Source organism: Manis javanica, chromosome 1 (assembly GCF_040802235.1).
Source record: "Manis javanica isolate MJ-LG chromosome 1, MJ_LKY, whole genome shotgun sequence".
NCBI lineage: Eukaryota > Metazoa > Chordata > Mammalia > Pholidota > Manidae > Manis > Manis javanica.
Window position 1 is genome coordinate 182,730,851 of NC_133156.1, and position 22,297 is coordinate 182,753,147.

At 45.8% G+C, this 22,297-nt stretch overlaps 1 protein-coding gene across 22 annotated transcripts in view; it reads right to left on the reverse strand.

Moving 5' to 3' along the window:
• DYSF (dysferlin) overlaps positions 1-22,297 on the reverse strand; it is a 220,531-nt gene that overhangs the window by 182,212 nt on the left and 16,022 nt on the right. For all 22 annotated transcript variants that reach the window (XM_073211609.1, XM_073211629.1, XM_017668654.3 and 19 more), the window contains exons 2-3: positions 15,198-15,253; positions 14,192-14,283 (exon numbers count right to left, since the gene is read on the reverse strand). In XM_073211609.1, coding sequence (XP_073067710.1) covers positions 14,192-14,283; positions 15,198-15,253 — 148 coding nt within the window. The remainder of the gene's footprint in view (positions 1-14,191; positions 14,284-15,197; positions 15,254-22,297) is intronic.

The window sequence follows — 22,297 nt, forward strand, 5'->3', positions numbered from 1 at the left end:
GCAAAAATCTCTTGAATATAAACATGAGCTACTTTTTCCTGAATGCATCTCCTTGGGAAAGGGAAACAAAAGCAAAAATGAACAAATGGGACTACATCAAACTAAAAAGCTTCTGTACAGCAAAGGACACTTTCAGCAGAACAAAAAGGCATCCTACAGTATGGGAGAATATATTTGTAAATAACATCTGACAAGGGGTTAACATCCAAAATATATAAAGAACTCACATATCTCAACACCCAAAAAGCAAATAACCCTATTAAAAAATGGGCAGAGGATATGAACAGACAATTCTCCAAAAAAGAAATTCAGATGGTCAACAGGAACATGAAAAGATGTTCCACATCGCTAATTATCAGAGAAATGCAAATTAAAACCACAGTGAGATATTGTGGTGTGAGATATCTAACCTCACACCAGTTAGAATGGCCACCATCGAAACGACTTGGAACAACAAATGCTGGCAAGGATGTGGAGAAAGGGGAACCCTCCTACACTGCTTGTGGGAATGTAAATTAGTTCAATCATTGTAGAAAGCAATATGGAAGTGCCTCAAACAACTAAAAATAGAAATACCATTTGACCCGGGAATTCCACTCCTAGAAATTTACCCAAAGAAAACAATTTCTCGATTAAAAAAGACATATGCACCCCTATGTTTATTGCAGCACTATTTACAATAGCCAAGATATGGAAGTAACCTAAGTGTCCATCAGTAGATGAATGGATAAAGAAGATGTGGTACGCATACACAGTGGGATACTATTCAGCCATAGGAAAGAAACAAATCCTGCCATTTGCAACAACATGGATGGAGCTAGAAGGTATTATGTTTAGTGAAATAAGCCAGGCAGAGAAAGACAAGTACCAAATGTGGAGTATAACAACGAAGCAAAACTGAAGGAACAAAACAGCAGCAGACTCACAGACTCCAAGAAGGGACTCGCAGTTACCAAAGGGAAGGGGTGGGGAAGGATGGGTGGGGAGGGAAGGAGAAGAGGATTGAGCGGTATGTTTATTAGTACCATGGTGTGAGCAGGGTCATGGGGCAGACAGTGTACACAGAGAAGACAAGTAGTGACTTTGTGGCATCTTACTACACTAATGGACAGTGACTGCAATGGTGTGGGGGGGGAATGAATGTAGTAACCACATTATTTTTCATGTGAAACCTTCATAAGAGTGTATATCAATGATACCTTAATAAAATAATAATAATAATAGTACAGGTAAAAAAAAAAAAAAAGAAAAACATAGACCTAACATGGTATCACTGGTCAAGTCACCAAACTGGGGCTTAATACCAAACCTAATTGCAGTTTCAAACTCCCCCAGAAATGTAGTCAGTCAGGCATTTCCTGGTCAGCCTTGATTAGATAATATCACATATGCCCTCTCCATCCCCAAAGAAAGTGAGGTAACCCACCTAAGGAGACCCTTATCCTTGTCCTCTCTCATACCCAGAGATAGCATCGGAATGTCTCTTACACGATCCCTTAGGACACTAACTAGATGTATCCATGCCACACTGCTGATGTACTGATAAATGTAACCTCCTTTCTGCACATTTTCTCTGCTGTAGAGAAAGTATTTAAGATGTCTCCAAACAAGCAGGCTTCAGGGCAGTTTCAGGTCACAGTAATGGGCTGCTCTCACACCATGGTCCTCAGTAAGACTGAATAAACTCTCTTAAATATAACAGTTATGTTGGTTTCAGTCAACAGTTTCTGGCTTTGAAACCCCTTAAATTTTCTACCAACTCAAACATTAAATTTAGAATGGAATATAAAACTCTTAAAAATCTTATAATTTATTCACTGCAACAAATACTTCTTAGCACGTCCAAAGAAACACTGTCCTGCCTTCAGGGAACTTACTTCTAATAGCTACCCTCCTATGGTACCAAGCACTTTATGCATATGACCCTGTTTCAACTGACACTAGCCTTACAGGGCAGGTGCTGTTACTAGTTCCACCTACCTTATGGACAAGGAAATTGGAGCTTAGAAAGGCATTTGACTTGCTTGATTTTACACAAAATAACAAGGCAAGCAAGAGCCAGACACCTAAGGCTTTGCTTTGAGCCCCATACGTGCCTAATGAAAGAAACACACATGTCCTTGGTTAGGTTCATTGGCGAAAAAGGGAGTCCAGCCTCTAAATTTGATATGGTTCAATCTTTTTTAAAAAATCTAATTCCATGCTGTATTAATCATGCCTTTATGATGCTTTGACATCTGGGGTCTTGCTTGCTCAGGAGGGACTGCTGGTCCCAGGGCTGGCCTGTTCCTAGAGATGGTACAGGACGCACCGCAAGTGTGCTTCCCAAGCATAAACAAGACAATCCAGGGCATGCAGCTCATGGCCAATATTCCCCTGGCCCTACATCCCAGAGCCTGCTGCATTTATTCAAGCTAGCCAATCCAAAACCCATGCACCCGGACTCCTGGTTCTTTTCTGATGAAACCACAGTGACGCCTCTTGCCCATGCTTTGCCCTTGCCCCTCTGCATCCTGACTGACCCCAGTCCTTCTCCATGTGGCCCCCTGTGGGGTGGCATGTCCCTTCTCTTGGGAACTGTGAATAACAAACTATCTTTTCAATGTCAATCGTCTCCTGATTTGTTGGCCTCACCATACCTCAGTAATAATAAATTTTTTTAAATCCCTGCTTTTTTAAAGCACAAGTCTGCTAGCTCTTTACTGGGGATGTGAGGAATGAGCCATCATTTTAAAAACCTCAGTAATTGTGCTCTGTAGATGGGCTAACTCTCTAATGAAGAGGGGGTTAGGAGCTCTAGTAGTCTACACTATGCATTTGCAGTTTTCAGGGGGTGGCCTGAAGGCTGGGCCAGGAGGAGAGGTGGAAGAGAAGAGTCCAACTTTGGGTAGAGGTCTGGTAACACGGCAGCTGGCTGAGACCCCCAGGAGAAAAGGGCCAGCCCATCACCGAGGAAGACTCTCCCTGGCCAACCCCTAGGCCCTCCTTAGCTCCCAGTTTCACAGTCAAGGGTGCCTAGCTCATCAGGAGGCCCAGCCAGTCAAGGACACCTAGATTGTCAAGAGGCCCAGGATCACAAGCACTTCCCTGATTATAGGGCATGCTCAAGGTCTGCAGGCATTGTCCAAAAGTAACCCCACCTCATTAAAATAACATCTATATCTAATTAGCATTGCAGTTTTGCCCCTGCTGTAGTCTTTGCTTAGGCACTTATGGGTAAGCTGCCTGAACACTGAGAAAAACATTATATAAGCTAGAGGTGTCAATCATATGACATAAGAGGCAGGGCATCTTAAGAAAAAATCAAAACCAATGTAACCTTAATAGCGGGGCTGTTTCTGGTTTCCCCAACAGTCCTTCTCCTGTTCTCTTGAGCTTCCTTTTTGCTTTAACCCAACAAATTCCTTGCTGCTTTTTCTTACTATCTGGTCTCTCAATTGAATTCTTTTCTTCAAGAAGACAAGAATTGGGGAAACACAGCATGATCCATGAGTAACCCACATGCCTGCAGTGGGTGGCAGGCCCTCCGTGATCACCCCAGGCCTTCTCCTCTGCCATGGTGCTGTGAGTTGGAGGACAAAGGGGTGCCGCCACCCCAAACGGACAACAGCCAGAGGTGCTGGGAGCCACAGTAGGAACAGGGTGCAGCTCGCACTAAAACATTGATGAAGAAGTGGGTGGAAGACAAGCCCCCTCTCCCAAATACACCAAAGGAAGGTGAGCCAAGACAACTAGCAGGACACATAGCTTCTGCTCCCTTCAGTTCATGGGAAGCCCCAGGCGGCTGACTCTAGGGTCACATCAACCAGCATCTTCCCATGTCGGGTGGCTCCCACAATCTTCAAATAGTTCCTTTCTACCTGTAGTAACACCTGTCAGCTGTCTCCCCAGAACAAATACTTATCATCAAGTGGTTAAGAATAAGAGCTCTCAAGTCATCTTACCAGGGTTGGAAACCCAGCCCTGTCATGTGACAGCTGTGTGGCTGGGCACAAGTTACTTAACCTTTCTGAGCATCTTTCCTCATCTGTAAAAGGCATTTATTCATTTGGCAAATATGTGGTGGGGATACTAGTTGAGCAAAATGGACAACCACCCTGCACTGCTGGAGCTTCAAGGGAATAGCTCTCACTGAAGAGGGTTCTTGTGAAATGGGACTTCACATCCCTAATACCCCTGCAAGTGCCTGGAGCCCAGACAGGGCTTGGTAAATATCAGCTTCTTTCTCCCCACCCCACTCACCACCTTCCTGTCCTTCTCTGCATTTACCTATCCCACCAAATCACAGGGCAGGCCACATGAGATCATGGCTAGAAGTGTTGTTGTATCTAAGATGTTAGATTAGAGTTTCTTTTGGTCATTCCTGAGAGCAGGATGGAAATGAAACCCTCAAATCTCAGGGAGAGAGACTGTGGCTCAGCAGAAGGAAGGACTTCCTCACGGAATAATCCAGACTGGAAATGGGCTTCTTCCTGACTCCAGCCTTGTCCTTCAAGGACAGAGGGGATGAGATGACCAAGCCTGATGACTCATAGGTCTTTCAACTCTGGATGACATACCTGAGTGAGAGGAGTTGGAGGGAAGGGAGTGGGGGACCTCCAGGGAAAGTGTGGGTGTCCAGTGCACAGTGCTGGGCACAGGGTAGAACAATACATGACAGCAGTGGGGTCAGATGAGTGCCACCATGACCAGCAGAGTCTCCCACAGAAAAGGCTTACACAGCCCGGACTGGTAAATGTGGAGAGAGTGCTGGAGATGGGAAACCAATTTGCAACCATTACAGTGAAGGTCGAATCTGGCAAAAGCATCTGTGGATGTTAAATCTAGGGGCACATTTTGATGAGAAGCAGGATATTTGCAGGGTCTTACAGTCTCCAAGGGGAGAAAAAAGAACAGAAAATATGCAGTGGGAAAATCAGACAATACCTTGACAGGTGATGGAAATGAATTTCACCAACAAGGGACATCATGTGCCTCAGATCCTGAGACGGACACAAAACACTTACAAAGTACTCTGGCCACGAAGTACTACCTAAATCTGATCATGAGGAAAACATCAGACAAACCCCAAGTGAAGAACATTCTCTTTTTAAAAATCGGGGTATTATATTACTAAAAAGTGTGGATTGTCGTAAAAGACAAAGGCTGTTGAAATGCTCCAGAGTAAAGGAGGTGACGGAAATATGATAACGAAATTCAGTATGGGAGCCCAACTGAGTCCTATATTGGGGGAGGGGAGTTGCTATAAAAGACATTATTTGGTCAATTGACAGGATCGGAATACAGTGGATTAGATCAAAGTGTGGCAACCATATTAAATCTACTGAAGTTGGTCATTGTACTGTGATTATGTAGAAGAAATCCCTATTCTTAGGAAATAAACACTGAAGTATTTAAAGATAAGGGCCAGGATGAATATAACTTACCCTCAAATGGAAAAGAAAGAAGAGGGGAGAAAGAAGGAGGGAGAGGTGAGAGAGAGAGACAGAGAGAGAGAGAGAGAGAGAGAGAGAGAGAATATTATAAAGCAAATGGAATATAGGATGTTAGCAGTAGGTGAATCTGAGTAACAAGTATATGAATGTTCTTTGTTCGATTTTTGCAACTTTTCTATGCATTTGAAATTATTCCAAAAAAAAGCTTCAGAAATGCTCCCATGTGACAGTTTCTCATTCTTTATCTTTTAAACTAAGAAAAGAATATGTCAACTAAAAATACAGATGTTACAACTCAAAGCCATTCATCACTGACCCAGCTGCACCTTCCTCTCATTAGATTCATGAGTCAGTCATAACAGGAAAGTCAGGGAGCCCTTGTTCTAGCTGGACACACACACACACACACACACACACACACACACACACACTCCCTTGTTCTAGCTGGACACACACACACACACACACACACACACACACACACAGGCAGGGGAGGTTTAAGGACCCCAACAAGGAGATGGCCTGAGCTGCACCCACTCCGGCCCTCAGGGGTGCCTGGCAGTCAGGGGCAGGAAAACAAGTTTGAGTGTTGTGGGGACATTTCTACCTCCTGGGCTGGCCTGGCCTCTGTCAGTCTTCCTGCCAGTATCTGATTCCGGGGGGCTTCCCAAGGGTAACTCTAAATAGTTTTCCACTTCAGTCCAGAGAAAGACAAAAGAAAACTATTCTGAAACCCAGGGATGTCCTGGATGTAATTACAAAAATCCTTGGAAAATGAGGATATGGTCAATGCTTCCGAGCATGCTGACAACAATGGGATGGTGAACTGTAAATATTTCTGCCCCAAAGAGCCTCCCGAATATTCCAGAAAGAGGGGCCTGCAAACCAGTTTGCTGAAACCCAAAGGCTAAACTTAGACCTACTTTCCCAAACTTCAAGCAACAGCAAACTGCTGCTTTGCCTTTTTAAAGTCCAGTGCACACACACATCTGCATGTGCCCCATTCCTATGTGGGGATGACAGCTGTCAGGGAGAAAACACCTTCTGTACATAAAGCAGACTGAGAGTTAATACTCCTAATAAGATCCCAAATATACGAACTACTCTGAATTAGTAAAAAAAAAGGGACAAGCAACTCAAAATGCAAAGATAGGAAATTGACAGAAGAAATGCAAATGGACAATAAACAGGAAATGATGCTCAACTTCACAAATAGTCAAGAAAACACATATTACAAGATACCTTTTTTTTGCATGACACTACCAAATATTAAAAATTGACAGGCATTTTTTTTACACTGTTGGCAGACATAAATTAGGACATTTTTTAAAAGTAATTTGGCAGAATCCATGAACATATTATATGCTCACATCCTTTGATCCAGTAATCCCACTTGTAACGACCTATCCTAAAGAAAAAATAGTATAAGAGCATAAAAACATCTAGATAAAGATGTTCTCTGAAGAAGCAAAAAAGGAACTGGAAAGAAATCAAATACCAGCCAGTAAGGGATAAATTATGATGCCCCCACCCTGTGCAATACACACAACCATTTAAAGTGCGATTGATGGATACACACTGACCTGGGCAAGAGTCCTTAAGAACAGGATGGAAAGCAAGGTGTAGACAAATACGTTCGGCATGAGCCCATTTTTATGTAAGTAAATGTGTGTAACCAGGTGCTTAGGAAGCATCAAGGAACATAGGCACCAAACTGTCAACAGTGGGTGCCACTGGAGGGAAGGGAAGCAGTGGATGGGGGTTGGGGGGGAGAACTTGCAGTTTTTACTTTATAGCTTTTTAAGAATGAAGCTTATGCTTGTAAAAATGCCCCATGTGGACACATGGCTGTCCCTGAGTGTGTGCCAACATACTGCATACCCAGAAGCACACATTCTTTTATTTAAAAAATGTAAAGAAAACCCCAGGAGAGTATATGTGTTTTTTATAAGCACAGGTTTTTTATGCTTAGTACCTGCACCTGGCTTTCCCTCACTTCATCCTAGGCCCTTTCTCAGGTCAGTGTGTTGGCCAACCCCATTTAGTATAAGCTTATGCTTATAAAAAAACTAAGGTGTGTAAGAAATACAGTTTTTATACTCTTGTGGGGTTCTTTTTTAGATTTTTTAAATAGAAGAATGCATGCACATATGTGTATGCTGTAGGTTGGCGGCCATGCAGGGGCAGCCCAGTGTCACACGGGGCATGCACGCAGTGTAATGCTCACAGCGGTGCAGTTTAGGTATGTGCATCGGTGCGGATGCACATACTGAACACCTTCAATGTGCTGAGCACCGAGCAGGCACTTGACAACTACACGTTATCTCATTTAAGCTTCACAACAACCTTGCAATGTTGGTACTGTTACTGTCCTTGTCCTGATGAGGAAACAATTCCAGAGAAACACAGGTCACAGACAGGGCCAAGAAGGGGCTCACCACTCAGAGTAGATCCCTGAGAGAAGGCTCTGGCCCTCATTCCCATGCTGCAGCCCCTGCCCTGCTCAGCTCTGTGGACAGCCTAGGGCCCTGAGGCCGCCTGCTCCTGCCTGGATGGAACCCCTCAACCACATCAACACATTTCAAGTGGGTACCAGGCACCAACTGCCCAGGCCCTGCTCCATCTCTGCTGTCTCCCACGCATTCATGCACTGGGGGTCCTCTTGCTAAGAGGACTAAAACTCATGCTCAGCTCCTTCCTGGAAACCCCAACATTCCCCTTTAAATTTTAGGTCCACTGACCCAGAAGATACCAGGACACCCCCACCTTGACCTTGAGGGCACCAAGGCCTACTCCAAGCTCAGCTTGACAGGAGATAGTCACCTGTGTAGGAAGACCCACCATTTCCAGAAATGCCTCCTCATAGCCTACTGTGATGCCTGATGCTCACCATTAGCCTCTCCTCGTTGGTCTAAGCAGAGTGCCTAAGAAGGAGTTCCTAAGAAGGAACTCAAGTTCCTAAGAAGGAGCAAAACATTAAGCCATAGGTTGCCACCAACACTTGAGTATGAATTAGTCCTTTTTTAAACCACAGAACTGAGAGCAGCCTTTGCTGGGAAAGAGCTAAGTCAGTGAGACTTGATGCAACTTGGGCAGCAGGAGGGCAGCACAAGGGATAAGGGAAGGGGATGTGCCAAGGGAACCACCATTCATGCAGTAGGTCCCTCAGATGCACTTTTGCACTTGACCTAATAGTCCCTATGGAGGAAGAAACAGAGCTCAGGGAGCTTAGATGACCTGCCCAAGGCCACACTAGACCCTAGCTCTTCCCAAAGTCCACACTCATTCCACTGGACCAGGTCCTCAAGCCCAGTGCAGGGATGGGAGGAAAAGAGGGTGCAGCAAGAGTTCAGGAGGGATCCCGACCTACCTCTGGGGCTCCAGCCAATTATAGGCACTGTGAGTAATGACCCAACTCATGGGGAAGATGAAGGCAGGCAAGGCTGTGTGTGGGGGTGAGACCCCTCAATGCCCCACTTTATAGAGTCACTAGGTCACTAAAATGTTGTGAGTGGATCACACTATTCCAAAGAAAACCCTATAGTGAGTATCTAAAGGCAGGCTTCTTTAAAGGCAAGAAGTGCCTTCTGATTTGTGGTATAAATTTAGGTGGCTTTCTATCCTGCTTGATTAAAGGGAGGCTGGGTGCAACCCTAGGGAAGGGTTGTCAGGTCAAATACAGGATTTTCTGTGAAGTTTTCATATCAGATAAACAATGAATAATCTCTTAATAAAACTATGTCCCATACAATATTTGGGACATTAAAACTGAACTGGGTGTCCTCAGTGTTTCTCTGTTGTATCTGGCTGCCCTACCCTGGGGTCTGCCTAGGCCTGGGCCAGTGTTTACTGCACTCAAGATGAGCATCCTTTTGACCCTGGTATTTTTTTTTTTGTATCATTAATCTACAATTACATGAGGAACATTACGTTTACTAGGCTCCCCCCTTCACCAAGTCCCCCCAACATACCCCATTACAGTCACTGTCCATCAGCGTAGTAAGATGCTGTAGGTCACTACTTATCTTCTCTGTGTTGCACAGCCTTCCCCGTGCCTCCCCCATTTTACTGACCCTGGTATTTTGACAGGTGGATGCTTTGACCCCATGGAGACTTTTGCTTCTGTGTTTACATTTACCAAACATATAAATAAAAAAATACATCTATATGAATTAATTTCCACTGGAAAGGCATTTTCCAGAGCAAATTACATGGGTTTAATTTAATTTGTTGATATATTTTGTATACATTGCAATTAAACTATTTCCTTTTTTTTACATTCATTTTTATTTTACCAAAATTATTGTCATTGGTAACAGTTATTTTCTGTTTAAATTTCCCAACACAGATATGACTCAAAAAAAATTTTTATTGTTCATATCAAATTTTATCAAATATATAGCTCCTTCCCATTTTGAATTTTCTTTTCTGGAACTGTTTTCCCAGATTGGTGTTCACAGGTACCAGTAGGACTCTTCAGGCAGTTTTTCATTTCCTTAACAATTTCATTTCCTCAACAATTTTACCATGTGCAGTTCCAACCATGATTATTTTATGGTGATTATTTCCATCAATAATTACATACATAAACTATTACAAGAGTGACAGTTTATACTTATTTCTCAGCTAATCCATGAAAATATTGAGAGCAATTCCTTGCAGAAGTGCCAGCACTACTGTAACACAGTGGGCACTCAAGCCTGAATGCACACTGGCCTCCCCTGGGCTGTTTCAAGAAGTGCTGATGCCTACACCCAACTCCACTTGGGGTTTAATCAATCCACTGCAGAGCCCAAACACTGATTATCTTAAAGTTCCCAGTTCATTCTCACATGTGGCCAGGGCTGGAACACTGTTCTAGAAATCTAGACGACACTGTCCAACACAGTAGCCATTATGCACATTAGCAATTTAAATTTAAATTAAATTAAGTTAAATTTAAACTTCAGTTCTTCAGCTACATTAGCCAACACAGAACAGTGCCACCATCTCAGAAAGTTCCACTGGGCAACACTGGTCCGGAATAGAGATGACTGGCTCTCACCCAGGGCTGCACAGACAAATGGCTAATACCTGAGCATGTGTAATGAAGCCCAAGCTCTGCCCCAGCCCGTTACACCCCAGGCAGGGCCCAGCACTGGTTGTGTGCCATGATGCTACTATGTGGCCTAGATTAGGAGCTTCTGGGCTGAACATCCCAGGGATTAGAACGGCTGGTCAGAGATCAGGGTCATCACCCCTCCAGAAGCCCAGAGTAAACAGGAAGTTGTTGAGTGCAGCCTGGGCCTGCAGTTCAGCACCTACCGCTGTGCTCGTCGGTGTGTCTCCCATCCTTAGGAGTGGGGTTTCCTTTTATGTGCATTTCAAACCTGATTTTATGAACCCAAAGTTGGTCCACTCCTGCCACTGGATCAGGGCTCCCTTGGGCTCAGGTTGGGTGGGGACCTGGGCAGTCTGAGGCAGTTTCCAGCTATGGGTTCCCCTCCTGATGCACCAAGACCCCACCCCGGGCCAGCAGACCCATCTGGGGTAACGAGGACAGCCAGGTAGCCACAGGTCATCAGGGGAAGCTGAGAAACGTCAAATGCCCCAGAAGCCAGAAAGAAGCGAGTGGAGGTGGCCAAATGGGAGAGAAAGAATAAAAGGAGAGGAGGGAGGAGGGAAAAGAATTAAAGCAAGAGACTGGAGGCAGGGATGCTGAGTGAGAGGCCGTACCGAATGAGGGAGGTGCCGAGGGGACTCCAGAAGCGGGTGGGGGCAGACGAGGCAGGTCAGCAGGAGGCAGAGGGGTGAGAGTTGACGCCCAGGAGGGCCTGACCCATCTGCCTGCCGAAGACCCAAGGGGGAAATATTCCCGGACCGCCAGCAACAAAGGGGTGGCTGCATGAGGACCCAGTGGGACTCACCGACGCCCCGAGGGCAGTCAGATGACAACAGACACTGCCCTGTTCAACTGTTATTTCCCTGTTTGCTTCCTGACCAGTGACAACTTGAGGGCAATAATTAGGTGTCCAATTTAAAATGCTCAGGAAATTGAATTTACTGAATTTTTTCCCTTTCTCTCTCAAAATGAAAAATGTCACATGGTTGGTCCCACCACTTCCTGGTATGTTTCTTACTTTTGCAGCTTTAGAATTGTTAATACTTTTAATCTCAGATTTTTTCCACACATTTCCTGTGTGGAGTTATGGTACTGTGACACCTAACCCAGGGGGCATCACAGAATGACCTTGCCTGTCCCCTCCCTTTGCTCTGAGGCTCCCCCTCTGTACCATAGATCCAAGCAAACTACTGTGGAGGCTGCATGGCCCAGGGACATAGAATTCAATTTTTAATTGCTAGACATGCAAAATTGAGATAAATGTTTGGAAAACTCACAAAGTATATTCAACTAGTTATTAGAAAGAAGTTTCTGATGAATTGGGAAGTTCTGAGCGTTAGCTCTTCTGCAAGTTGATGTTTGAGGAACTGCAGTGAACTGGTCATGTAGGGAACTGGTTTTCAAGGAGCTGACTTCCTCCTGGGAGCTAGAGGACACCCACAGGCACCAACAAGAGGGCACCAACATGCGAGGCAGCCTGCTGCCTGGTGTGGCCTCTGACCCACAGGTCAGAACAGCCCATGTGTGGCACTGGTCTGTCACCCTGAAGGCCAACCTGGCTCCTGAATTGATCAAAATTATGGTCACAGCCCCTGTTCTCATGCCACCTTCATGGTCTTACAAATTGCCCCACAGGGCCTGTAATACCAAATGTGATCATGAAAATGAAACACGCATTTCCTCTGCATGACTTGCAGTAAATAGGCTGTCCCACCTTTGTCTAGCTAACTCTCTCAACTCCAGCATCATCACGAAGAACTCTCCAGAAGAGCCCAGCACCCACCTAGAGCTCCAAGGAGCCTCTGGGAGGTGCAGGAGGCTCAGTGGTTATGAACTGTGCAGACCTGCCTGTCAATCACAGCTCTGCCAGCCATCACTAGCCTTTGAGAAAATTACCCAATCTCTCAGAGCCTCAGTTCCTCCATCGGTAATGATGATGACTATAACTGCACTACCTAACTGATTAAAAATATATTGTACTATAAACAGTCAACACAAGGCCAGACATTCAGCTAAGCTCTTGGTAAACATCAACTGCTGTGGTTCGGCTACTAATATCCTGAGCCTGGTATTAGAGGTCCCCTCGCGATCTGGCCCCACTGCTGTATTCTCTCCAGGCTGCTCATGTCGTGTGCTGAGCCCCACCCTGCATGGCCTCAGCCCACCTGTCCTCCGTACCTGAACACGGAATGCCCTCCCTTCTTCAATCTCTCTGAAGACTCCCCCAGCCTTTGAGTCAGTCTGTGTGACCCTCGTCCAGACAGTCTTGTGGGACAGCCAGTGTCGCTTCATCCCTCGCCTATAGATCCACCAGTCATGCCTGTCAGAGACTGTGTTTTTTCCACAAAATGTCTGTGTCAGGGTGCTGGTATGAACTGATTCCAGCCCCAGCCCTGTGTGCAGGCAGGGGCTGCTGAGGTCCAGGCTGGACAAGATGGGTCACAGGCCCCTGGGCCCCCACCCCTTGCAGCCCCACCTTTGGATGGCCCAGTGAAAGTGCCCCCACCATCCCCATACACACCATGTCTTGCCCCTACGGCCAGTAGAGCCACAGGGAGACTGAATTAGTTGGGTTTTTCCTCCATGCTTTTTAAGAGTTCAAGCTTTCCAGGTGTTTTGCAGCGTGAGTCTCTGGTTGGCCTTCCCCAGCACTCTGAGTCCTGGCTCCTTCCATCTCTCTCCTCTCCCACCCCAGAGTAAGACAACCAGGCTTCCCAGACCTCAGACACAGGCTGACCCAGTTCCCCAACAAAGGTTCCCTGTGAACAGGTCACAGACAGCAAGCCCATGCCTGGTCCTTGGGCTTAGGCCTCAGTAAATGATAGCTGGAGCATGAACCAACCCCCGCTAGCACCCAACACACCCTGGCATGCCCAGCAAGGATGCTGAACCCCCATCCTGATGTTCAAGGCTGTGCAACCTCACAGGCTGCATCCCCCAGACCAGCCATCCCCACAGTCAGCCATCCTGTCTGCAAGCTGGCTTGGCCCCGCCCACCCCCCAGTCCCTGCCACCAGCACAGGCAGGGCCCAGGGGCAAAAGAACCCACTGCCTGCCTAGGGAGAGGTTCCTTTTGCCACCACAGCTTTGCTCCTTTACTCCCCCTGCCTGGAAAGCGTCTCACTATCAACACAAAGTAATAACAGAAACGTGGGCAAGGATGGGTGTAGTCAGCGTGAACCATTCCTACTGTTCTGACTTCTAACCTACAGACCGCACCTCTTCTAGGAAGCCTTCCTCGGGAGCTCCCTGCCAGTGCAGCCTGGATTTGCCTGCTGCCTCCTGGAATCTGCGCTGCCCTCACCAGCCTGGCCTGGGCGGGGAGAGAGGGCCGTGCCCAGGCACCCCAGGGCTGGAGCAGGACACAGGAAGCCTTTTCCTCCCTGCTCCCCGGGGCACGAGCTTTCTCTGCAAACATGTGCGTACCTGTTTCCTGCCCATCTTACTTCCCCGCAGCCTGGATAGCTCTCAGAAATACCCATGGATGAGTTCCTAGGGCTGCAGCCAGGCCTCTCCCCGGCATCTTCCACTGGGCCTGGCCCACAAGACTCAGGTCTTCAAGAAATGCAGCTCTCTGGGGTCAGCTCTGGGAGTCTGCATCCACCAGGACCCTACCTGCACCTTCAGGCCATGGAGTTCCCCTTACCCGCCTCACCTGTTCCTCCCCATCGTCTCATGGTCTTTGACCACCACATGAAGCTCGGAGCTCTGGTCCAGGGGGATGCCCTTGAGGTCCCACTCAAAGCCCTGGAAGAAAAGGAGAAAAGATGTTTTAGCCTGTGGCCCCCTAGGAGAAAGAACTGTGTCTGGTTCACCCTGGTCCCCCAGGCACTGAGCAGACATCCATGGCGACGTTGGTGGAGGGATGGGCAAATAAGTGAATGGGTACATAAAGAACAGGACCCCAGAACATCAGAAGTGAGAGTGAGAGCCAAGGGTGGCAGAAGAGAGGAGGAGGCAGACTCCCATGCCGCCCGGCCTCACCCAGCTCAGTCCCACCAATCACCAGGAAGCTTGGCCAGGAGCACAGCTGGGGAAAATGCCAGGTGACCCCCTGCATCCCCAGGGACCAAGCTCAGTGTGCTCAGAGCTAGGCCTCTGCTGGGCAGCATGGGTAGGACCATCCGCAGGCCCCGGGCCCTCCTCAGAGCAAAGGCTCCTTTACGCGTCCCGACCCCCTCCACACAAGCACCCAGGGCTCCCGGAGGACCACCAGGGAGCTAATGCAGGCTGCCGGTTGAGGGGGCAGAGGCCAGGAGGAGCCAGAGGAGGGCATGGCTAGTCAGGGAGGGCTGTGTGGTGAGGAGGTGGGCTTTGGGCAGGGAGAACAGCCAATGTGAGGGAGATAAAGCAGACAAGAGAGCCCCTGAACACCCTCCGCCTGGCTGGCCAGAGCTGGAGGGGAAAGAGGCAGAAGACATCTCGCTCCTCCCCACGCCACATCCCCACCACAGGCGAGATGCCTCTTTACCTGGCAGGCCAGGCCAGCCAGCCTCCTTCCAGGGTCCCAGCACCAGGAGGATTTACTGGGCCCTCTGACCACCAGCCCCTCCCTTCCTTGACAGGACAGCCAAGAAAGCCATGTCCTGGAGGAGGCCCCTGACCGGCGGTGTGGGGACAGGGCAGCAGACAGAGAAGGAAGGAGGTGAAAGCTCACATACCTCATTCCACACGGGGTTCACACAGTTCTTGATGACTCTGGTTCTCTTCTTCACCCCTAGGAGAGATGCAAAGGGAAATTGGAGAGATGTGTCCCATCACTATACCTTCCACCAAGTTAGGGTCACTTCTAAGACCTGCAGTGCAGAGCACCCACCAAAGACAACCTTACCAAGCCAGAGTAGCCCTGAGACTCCACCGGGCTGCAGCCGACCACATGGCTTCACCCTCAGCTCTGGGGTGGAGAAACAGCAGCCCCATCAGATAGATATTTTTAAAGGAACCCAGGCTGACCTTTCTTAATGAGTTTGTTACTGTTATTACTGACTTTCCAAATAAAGTTTTTTCATTGTCAATTTTCTGACTCTAAGAATGAATGATCATCATAGAAAATATACCATCTTTCTTTTTAAAAACATCCACCTCCACACCTCATATGATTCCATTTATATAAACTATCCAGAATGGGCAAATCCACAGAGAGAGGAAATAGATTAATAGGTTCTAGGGAGTATAAGGAGATGGAAATGGCAAAGTGAATGCCTAATAGAAGTTTCTTTTTGGAGTGATGAAATGTTCTGGAATTAGTTAATGATGACGGTTGAACAACATTGTGAATATACTAAAACCTATCTAACCTATACACTTTAAATGGTTAAAATGGTGAATTTTAGGGTATATAAATTGTACCTCAATTTTTAAAAAAAATTCCCTTTACCCTCGCCTTCAAGGGGTCTATCTGAAGCAGGCTGTCCCGAGGCAGTTCTATCTGCTCCTGCGGACTGGGTCAAGGGAATATAGAACGGCTTTGGTAGACAACAAGAAAACTAACACTGCAATGGCTGAGATGGGAGCCACAGGGCCCCAGACCACAGGAAGCCGGCCAGGGTGCTTGCTCTGGAGCCTCAAGTTTGAAGAGTAGCTGAGGAAGGGCTAAACCTGTCCAACTCTTCCACTAAGCGTCAGAACAGAAATGATTGTGTGCTCAGTGGATGATAAAATGTACAGCTAGACACAGAACTTATATTTGGGTTGCATCTCATGTGGTTCAACCTGCCACCCCCACCCCCACCCCCGTGCAAGGCTCTCCAGTGAGAAGCCTTTGGTCTCCACCTGGACTGCTCAGCTTTCACATAGTCTGGCCTCTGAAAGCCCACAAGCCTCTGGAAACATCTCCCAGAACCACCAGGTCCTCCTCTGAAGCTGAGCATTGCCAGTGACCACCTCTGAGCTGAGTCCCCTCTGGCCTGTTTCAGAACAGGACAAAGAGGAAAGCAGAGAGGAGTCATGGGCATGAGCAAGGTCTGGGGAAGAATCTGGAGAGAAACACAGAATGAGCAAAGAAAAATCGTGGAGAAACATCTAAGGGGGAGAAGCAGAGCAGGGCTTGGTAGAATTTAAGACTATCTTTTTTTGTTATCATTAATCTACAATTACATGAAGAACATTATGTTTACTAGGCTCTCCCCTACCCCACGTCCCCCCAAAACCCCATTACAGTCACTGTCCATCAGCATAGTAAGATTTTGTAGAATCACTACTTGTCTTCTCTGTGTTGCACAGCCCTCCCTTTTCCCCCAACCCCCAGATTATACATGCTAATCATAGTACCCCCTTTCTTCTTCCCCGCCCTTATCCCTCCCTACCCTCCCATTCTCCCCAGTCTCTTTCCTTTTGGTAACTGTTAGTCCATTCTTGGGTTCTGTGATTCTGCTGCTGTTTTGTTCCTTCAGTTTTTTCTTTGTTCTTATACTCCATATATGAGTGAAATCATTTGGTACTTGTCTTTCTCTACCTGGCTTATTTCACTGAGCATAATACCCTCTAGCGCCATCCATGTTGTTGCAAATGGTAGGATTTGTTTTCTTCTTATGGCTGAATAATATTCCATTGAGTACATGTACCACATCTTCTTTATCCATTCATCTACTGATGGACACTTAGGTTGCTTGTAGGGGTGCATCTATCTCTTTCAAACTGGAGTGCTACATTCTTAGGGTAAATTCCTAGAAGTGGAATTCCTGGGTCAAATGGTAAGTCTATTTTGAGCATTTTGAGGAACCTCCATACTGCTTTCCACAATGGTTGAACTAATTTACATTCCCACCAGCAGTGTAGGAGGGTTTCCCTTTCTCCACAACCTCGCCAACATTTGTTGTTGTTTGTCTTTTGGATGGTAGCCATCCTTACTGGTGTGAGGTGATATCTCATTGTGGTTTTAATTTGTATGTCTCTGGTAACTAGCAATGTGGGGCATCTTTTCATGTGTCTGTTGGCCATCTGAATTTCTTCTTTGGAGAAATGTCTGTTCAGCTCCTCTGCCCATTTTTTAATTGGATTATTTGCTTTTTGTTTGTTGAGGTGCGTGAGCTCTTTATATATTTTGGATGTCAAGCCTTTATCGGATCTGTCATTTGTGAATATATTCTCCCATACTGCAGGATGCCTTTTTGTTCTATTGATGGTGTCCTTTGCTGTACAGAAGCTTTTCAGCTTGATATAGTCCCACTTGTTCATTTTTGCTTTTGTTTTCCTTGCCCGGGGAGATATGTTCATGAAGAAGTCACTAATGTTTATGTCCAAGAGATTTTTGCCTATGTTTTTTTCTAAGAGTTTTATGGTTTCATGACTTACATTCAGGTCTTTGATCCATTTTGAATTTACTTTTGTGTATGGGGTTAGACAGTGATCCAGTTTCATTCTCTTACATGTAGCTGTCCAGTTTTGCCAGCACCATCTGTTGAAGAGACTGTCATTTCCCCATTGTATGTCCATGGCTCCTTTGAATCTAAGACTATTATGCTGAAAATGGTTGCTCAGCCTTCAGAAGTTTCCTCAAGATTCTGATACACATGCCCCAGTGGGAGAGGGTGAGTTCCCAACCCCCTCTCCACCTATTGCAAAATCACTGATGTAGGAAATGCAAGGACACAGACCACCACAGAACATTTATGACCTTAGGGAAGCAGTTCTCAAACTCTTTGGTCACAGGATGTAAGTCTTAAAAATTACTGAGAACTCCAAAGAGCTTTAATCTAGGCGGCTTATATCTACCAACTTTTACTGTATTTGATATCAAAACTCAGGCATTTAAAAATATTTATTCAGTAATTAATTTTAAATGATAAGAATAAACCCAGTGAATGTTAACATAAGTGACATATTTTATTTAAAAAAACTAATTTCCAAAACAAAGGGAAATAAAAGTAAAACTTTACATTTTGCAACTCTCTTTCATGCTGGCTGGATTCTCATAAATATTTCTACATTCAGTCTATTGAGATGTCTTGCTTTGGTCGATATCTATGAAGAAAATCCATCCAGATATATAGTTGGAAAGAGAGACATATTTTAACAAATTTTCAGATAATTATGGATATCCTTCCGTGATACTACACCAAAACTCAGCAAATAGTATTCCTTAAAAGTTAGTTGCAGTGTGAAATCTGAAACCAGCTCTATGAACACTTTATACCGTTACATTAAATTCTACTGTTCTGTCTTGTATTTTGAATGAACACTTCACCCATGCATGATTCTGTACTGGCTTCCATTCATCATTTGGAAAATTTTTGTTCATTAAGTTTTCCAGACCTTGCAAATACTGACACATTTCATTATATAATACCGAAAAATCACATTCATTAATATCGCCATCAATCTTATCAGAAGAGTCATTAAATACTAGGAATTTGGAAGATAGAAGTTTTCTAAAATTCCAATTTTTGTCTGAAAGCTCAGATTTTATGATTGGCGACAAATACCAAGTGTCAGCTTTAAATAACGTCTCCACTCATTCATTTTCAAGAAACTGTCTATTAAATGCCCAAGACTGAATAATCACAGCTTGTCATTCATCTTTACTTTCAAGTAAAGACAGTATTCCACAAAAAATTAATGGCTAGTTCAGCTCGCAACTCAAGCATTCATACAAGTGCTTTTTTTCTTGCAACAATCATCATTTTTCAATGTGCACAAGTCCTCTATGTATACTTCCCATTTCAACACACAACACATTACAACAATGTGTTCTTGGGGATCAAGATTAATAAAATTAATAATTGTGCTGCTTTGTCAAGGACATTCTTCAGTGAAACTGGCTTTTTTTCTTTTTAACTGAAAATACCTGAGGGTGAAGAATACAAGGACGAGTACAGTTTGGCACCAAGGCCTTCATTGGTATTAGGGCACCAGCAGTTTTATCTTTTATCACTGCTGTACCATCAATGCACATGTCAATACAATGAAAAAGGCAAATAAAAACCTAGTGTTGTTGTGAAAATAGTTTTAACCTTACTGACCTGCTCATTGTCTTGGGGATTCCCCCAGGGGTCCATATACCACCCCTGTAGAACCTCTTAGGAAATTCATTGAACATTTCAGCCTCTATTTCCTCATCTGTAAGGTCATAATAAAATCTCCCTATAAGGTTATGAAAAGTAAACAAGATAGGATGAGTAAGGGGCCTGGCACACAGCATACTCTTTAAATGTGAGTTCACATCTCCTCCCCTCCTCAGATACATCTAGCAAACTCTACTGATTCATCAATACCCACCTCAGTTGTGTCTCCTCTGAAAAATGTCCCCTCACTCTCCCAGACTGAGATGGTTACAAGCTGTGAGCACATGCATCAGACATCAGGATAACTGTGTGCTTCTATGTCTGCCTCCCCATCTGGTCTGTGAGCTTCAGAGGGTAAACACCATGCCTTACTCACATTAGTAATCTTAGTATATAGAGAGGTTCTCAGTAATTGGGCGCTGAATGAGTGGATCCTTTTCTTTCTGAAGTTGGTGGCAAGTTGACTTCCTCAACAGAGGACAGGACCACTCTTCTCAGGGAACACCACCAGACTGCATTAACAGTACAGCTGTGTGTCAGCTGACAGAGGGGGACGAAAGGAGGCACGATGATGGGGGAGGCGACCTAGGTGGGGTGCCATCACCTTCACGAAGTTGGTCCATGCCTGTGCTGGCTGAATCGCTCTGAATCTCCTTGTGGACCATGTTGGTGTGGCTCCAGGAGGGGTTAAAGGCTTTGGAGTCATTCCAACAGCCAATGCTGTGTGACCTTAGACCAGTTTATAATCTTTCTAGGCCTCAGTTCCCTTGGCAGTGTCTACTTTACAGGGTTTTGATGGGATATGAGATGCTATTTAGGTGTTCACTTCCCCTCCCCTATCAACTTCTGATGACCTACAGGAGTAACCTGGAAAATTCCATCTGTAGCCTCTCTTGAGTTGTCCACTTGGGAATATTTCCTGGTGCTCCTGGCTAGTATCAGTTGAGCAGTGTCTGTGTGCAGAGCCCTGTGCAAAGTGTCTTTTAAACATTGTCTGCTTCCTGCCTTCCCTGAAGATGAGAACAAAGGCCCTCAGCGAGATTTCATTAAGTCCTTGTTGGAAGGGCAAACTCTGAGACCCTCTGGATGACAATGGAGGGAGGGTCACAGAAAGGAGCTTTGGCCCTAAGGAGGAGCAAAGAAGAAATGAAACTTTAACCCAGCACAGTCACATGACTTACAGACACCAAGGGAAGGGAGGGCATGCTACGAATTAGGAAATAGTTAAGTAAATAGTTGCTTCCTCACTATGGATTTAGACCTGTCCTGACCTTGATAATTAAATTTGGCCTTGAGAGATATGCCTTTATGTATGTTACTTAAGAGACTCAATAGTTAAAGACACAGGAGAGCTCACAGCTCATGCTGGGGGTTGCAGGGATGGTCATATACCCTCTCCCCAGATTGCTCTGCAGAATTGAGGGCCAGCAGATATCCATACAAATCATGCTGTAGCTCTAGGGTGTTCCTCCAGAGTCAATGACTCAGTGAAGAAGAATAAGCCTACCATGGAAGGACTCTACTATCCCCATGGAAATTCTTCACTTGTTTCCCCAGGCCTACCACTTCAACTGTACCCCAGAGTACTAGACCAGAATCCCCCATTGCTGCAGGGTAGTGTTTTTCAAACTGCTCATTGGGACCCAATAGTAGGCTATGACAACAATTGAGTGAGTTGACCAGTATGTCTTTTTAATGACAGAATAGATTAGATAAGAAAACATCAGAGTACATCTTTCATCATAAAAGTACTATTACTGGAAACTTCTGGTTATATTTTCACATACACATTTATGTGTATGTACTATGTCTTAATGTGAAATAGATTTCTTGTTGTGGATGACAGTCCAAAAAGTTTGAAAATATTGCTTTAAAGGAAGATTGTCAGAGGAGAACGGGAGAACAAAGAAATCACCATCTTGGTCCTGAGCCAAGAGCCAAGGTGTGTTAGACAGGAATGATGAGGCTCATTGTCCTGTCCCCACTGGAGTCAACTCCACTAAAGACCACAGGCTGTGGGAGGGGAGCGGGGGCCTGAGAGACAGAAGCAGAGCGGAGGTAAAGAAGACAGCCCATCCTGCCCTGCCAGCACTGGGGCCACCTGGCTGAGCAGTCTCCACTGGCAGGAGCCCCCTGCATCTCCTGACACCTGAGCATCAGACATGGCCACAGCCTCACTCAAGGAGGCACATCAATACCCTCTCTCTCCTGTTAGGTGAGGTCTCTCACTGTTAGGTGAGGTCTACCTAACAGTGGCCAAGGTGTTTTCTCCCCAGCAGTCTGGGTACCTGGCCCCACTCATGCCTTCAGGCCCACGTTGTGTAGACAGATCCCTTTCAGTGGCCCAAGATGCCATTTGGCCCCAGGGCCAGGATACCCACGTGGGTTACAGTGTGGAGGGAGCACCCTGGCTTCTGGCACAGCCAGCTAACCATCTCTTAGTAGCTGAGAAGGACAGAACCCCCCCTTCTCCCAACACAATGATAAAGTCAGGGTTCATTTGGGAAGCAGACAAAATGCTTATGCTTGTCAGACTGATGACAGTGGAGAAGACAAACTCTAACTCAGATTTTTACTGAGGATGCTAAGTATAATATGTAATGTGAGAGGTTTTCATGCCTGTCAAAAGAAGGTTTAAAGAAAAGCTAATAAATACAGGTCCATTTTCCAATGCATCTCAATGTCCAAATATCCACAGATAGATGAATGGATAAACAGAATGTGGGATATACAAGCAAGGGAATATTATTCAGCTTTAA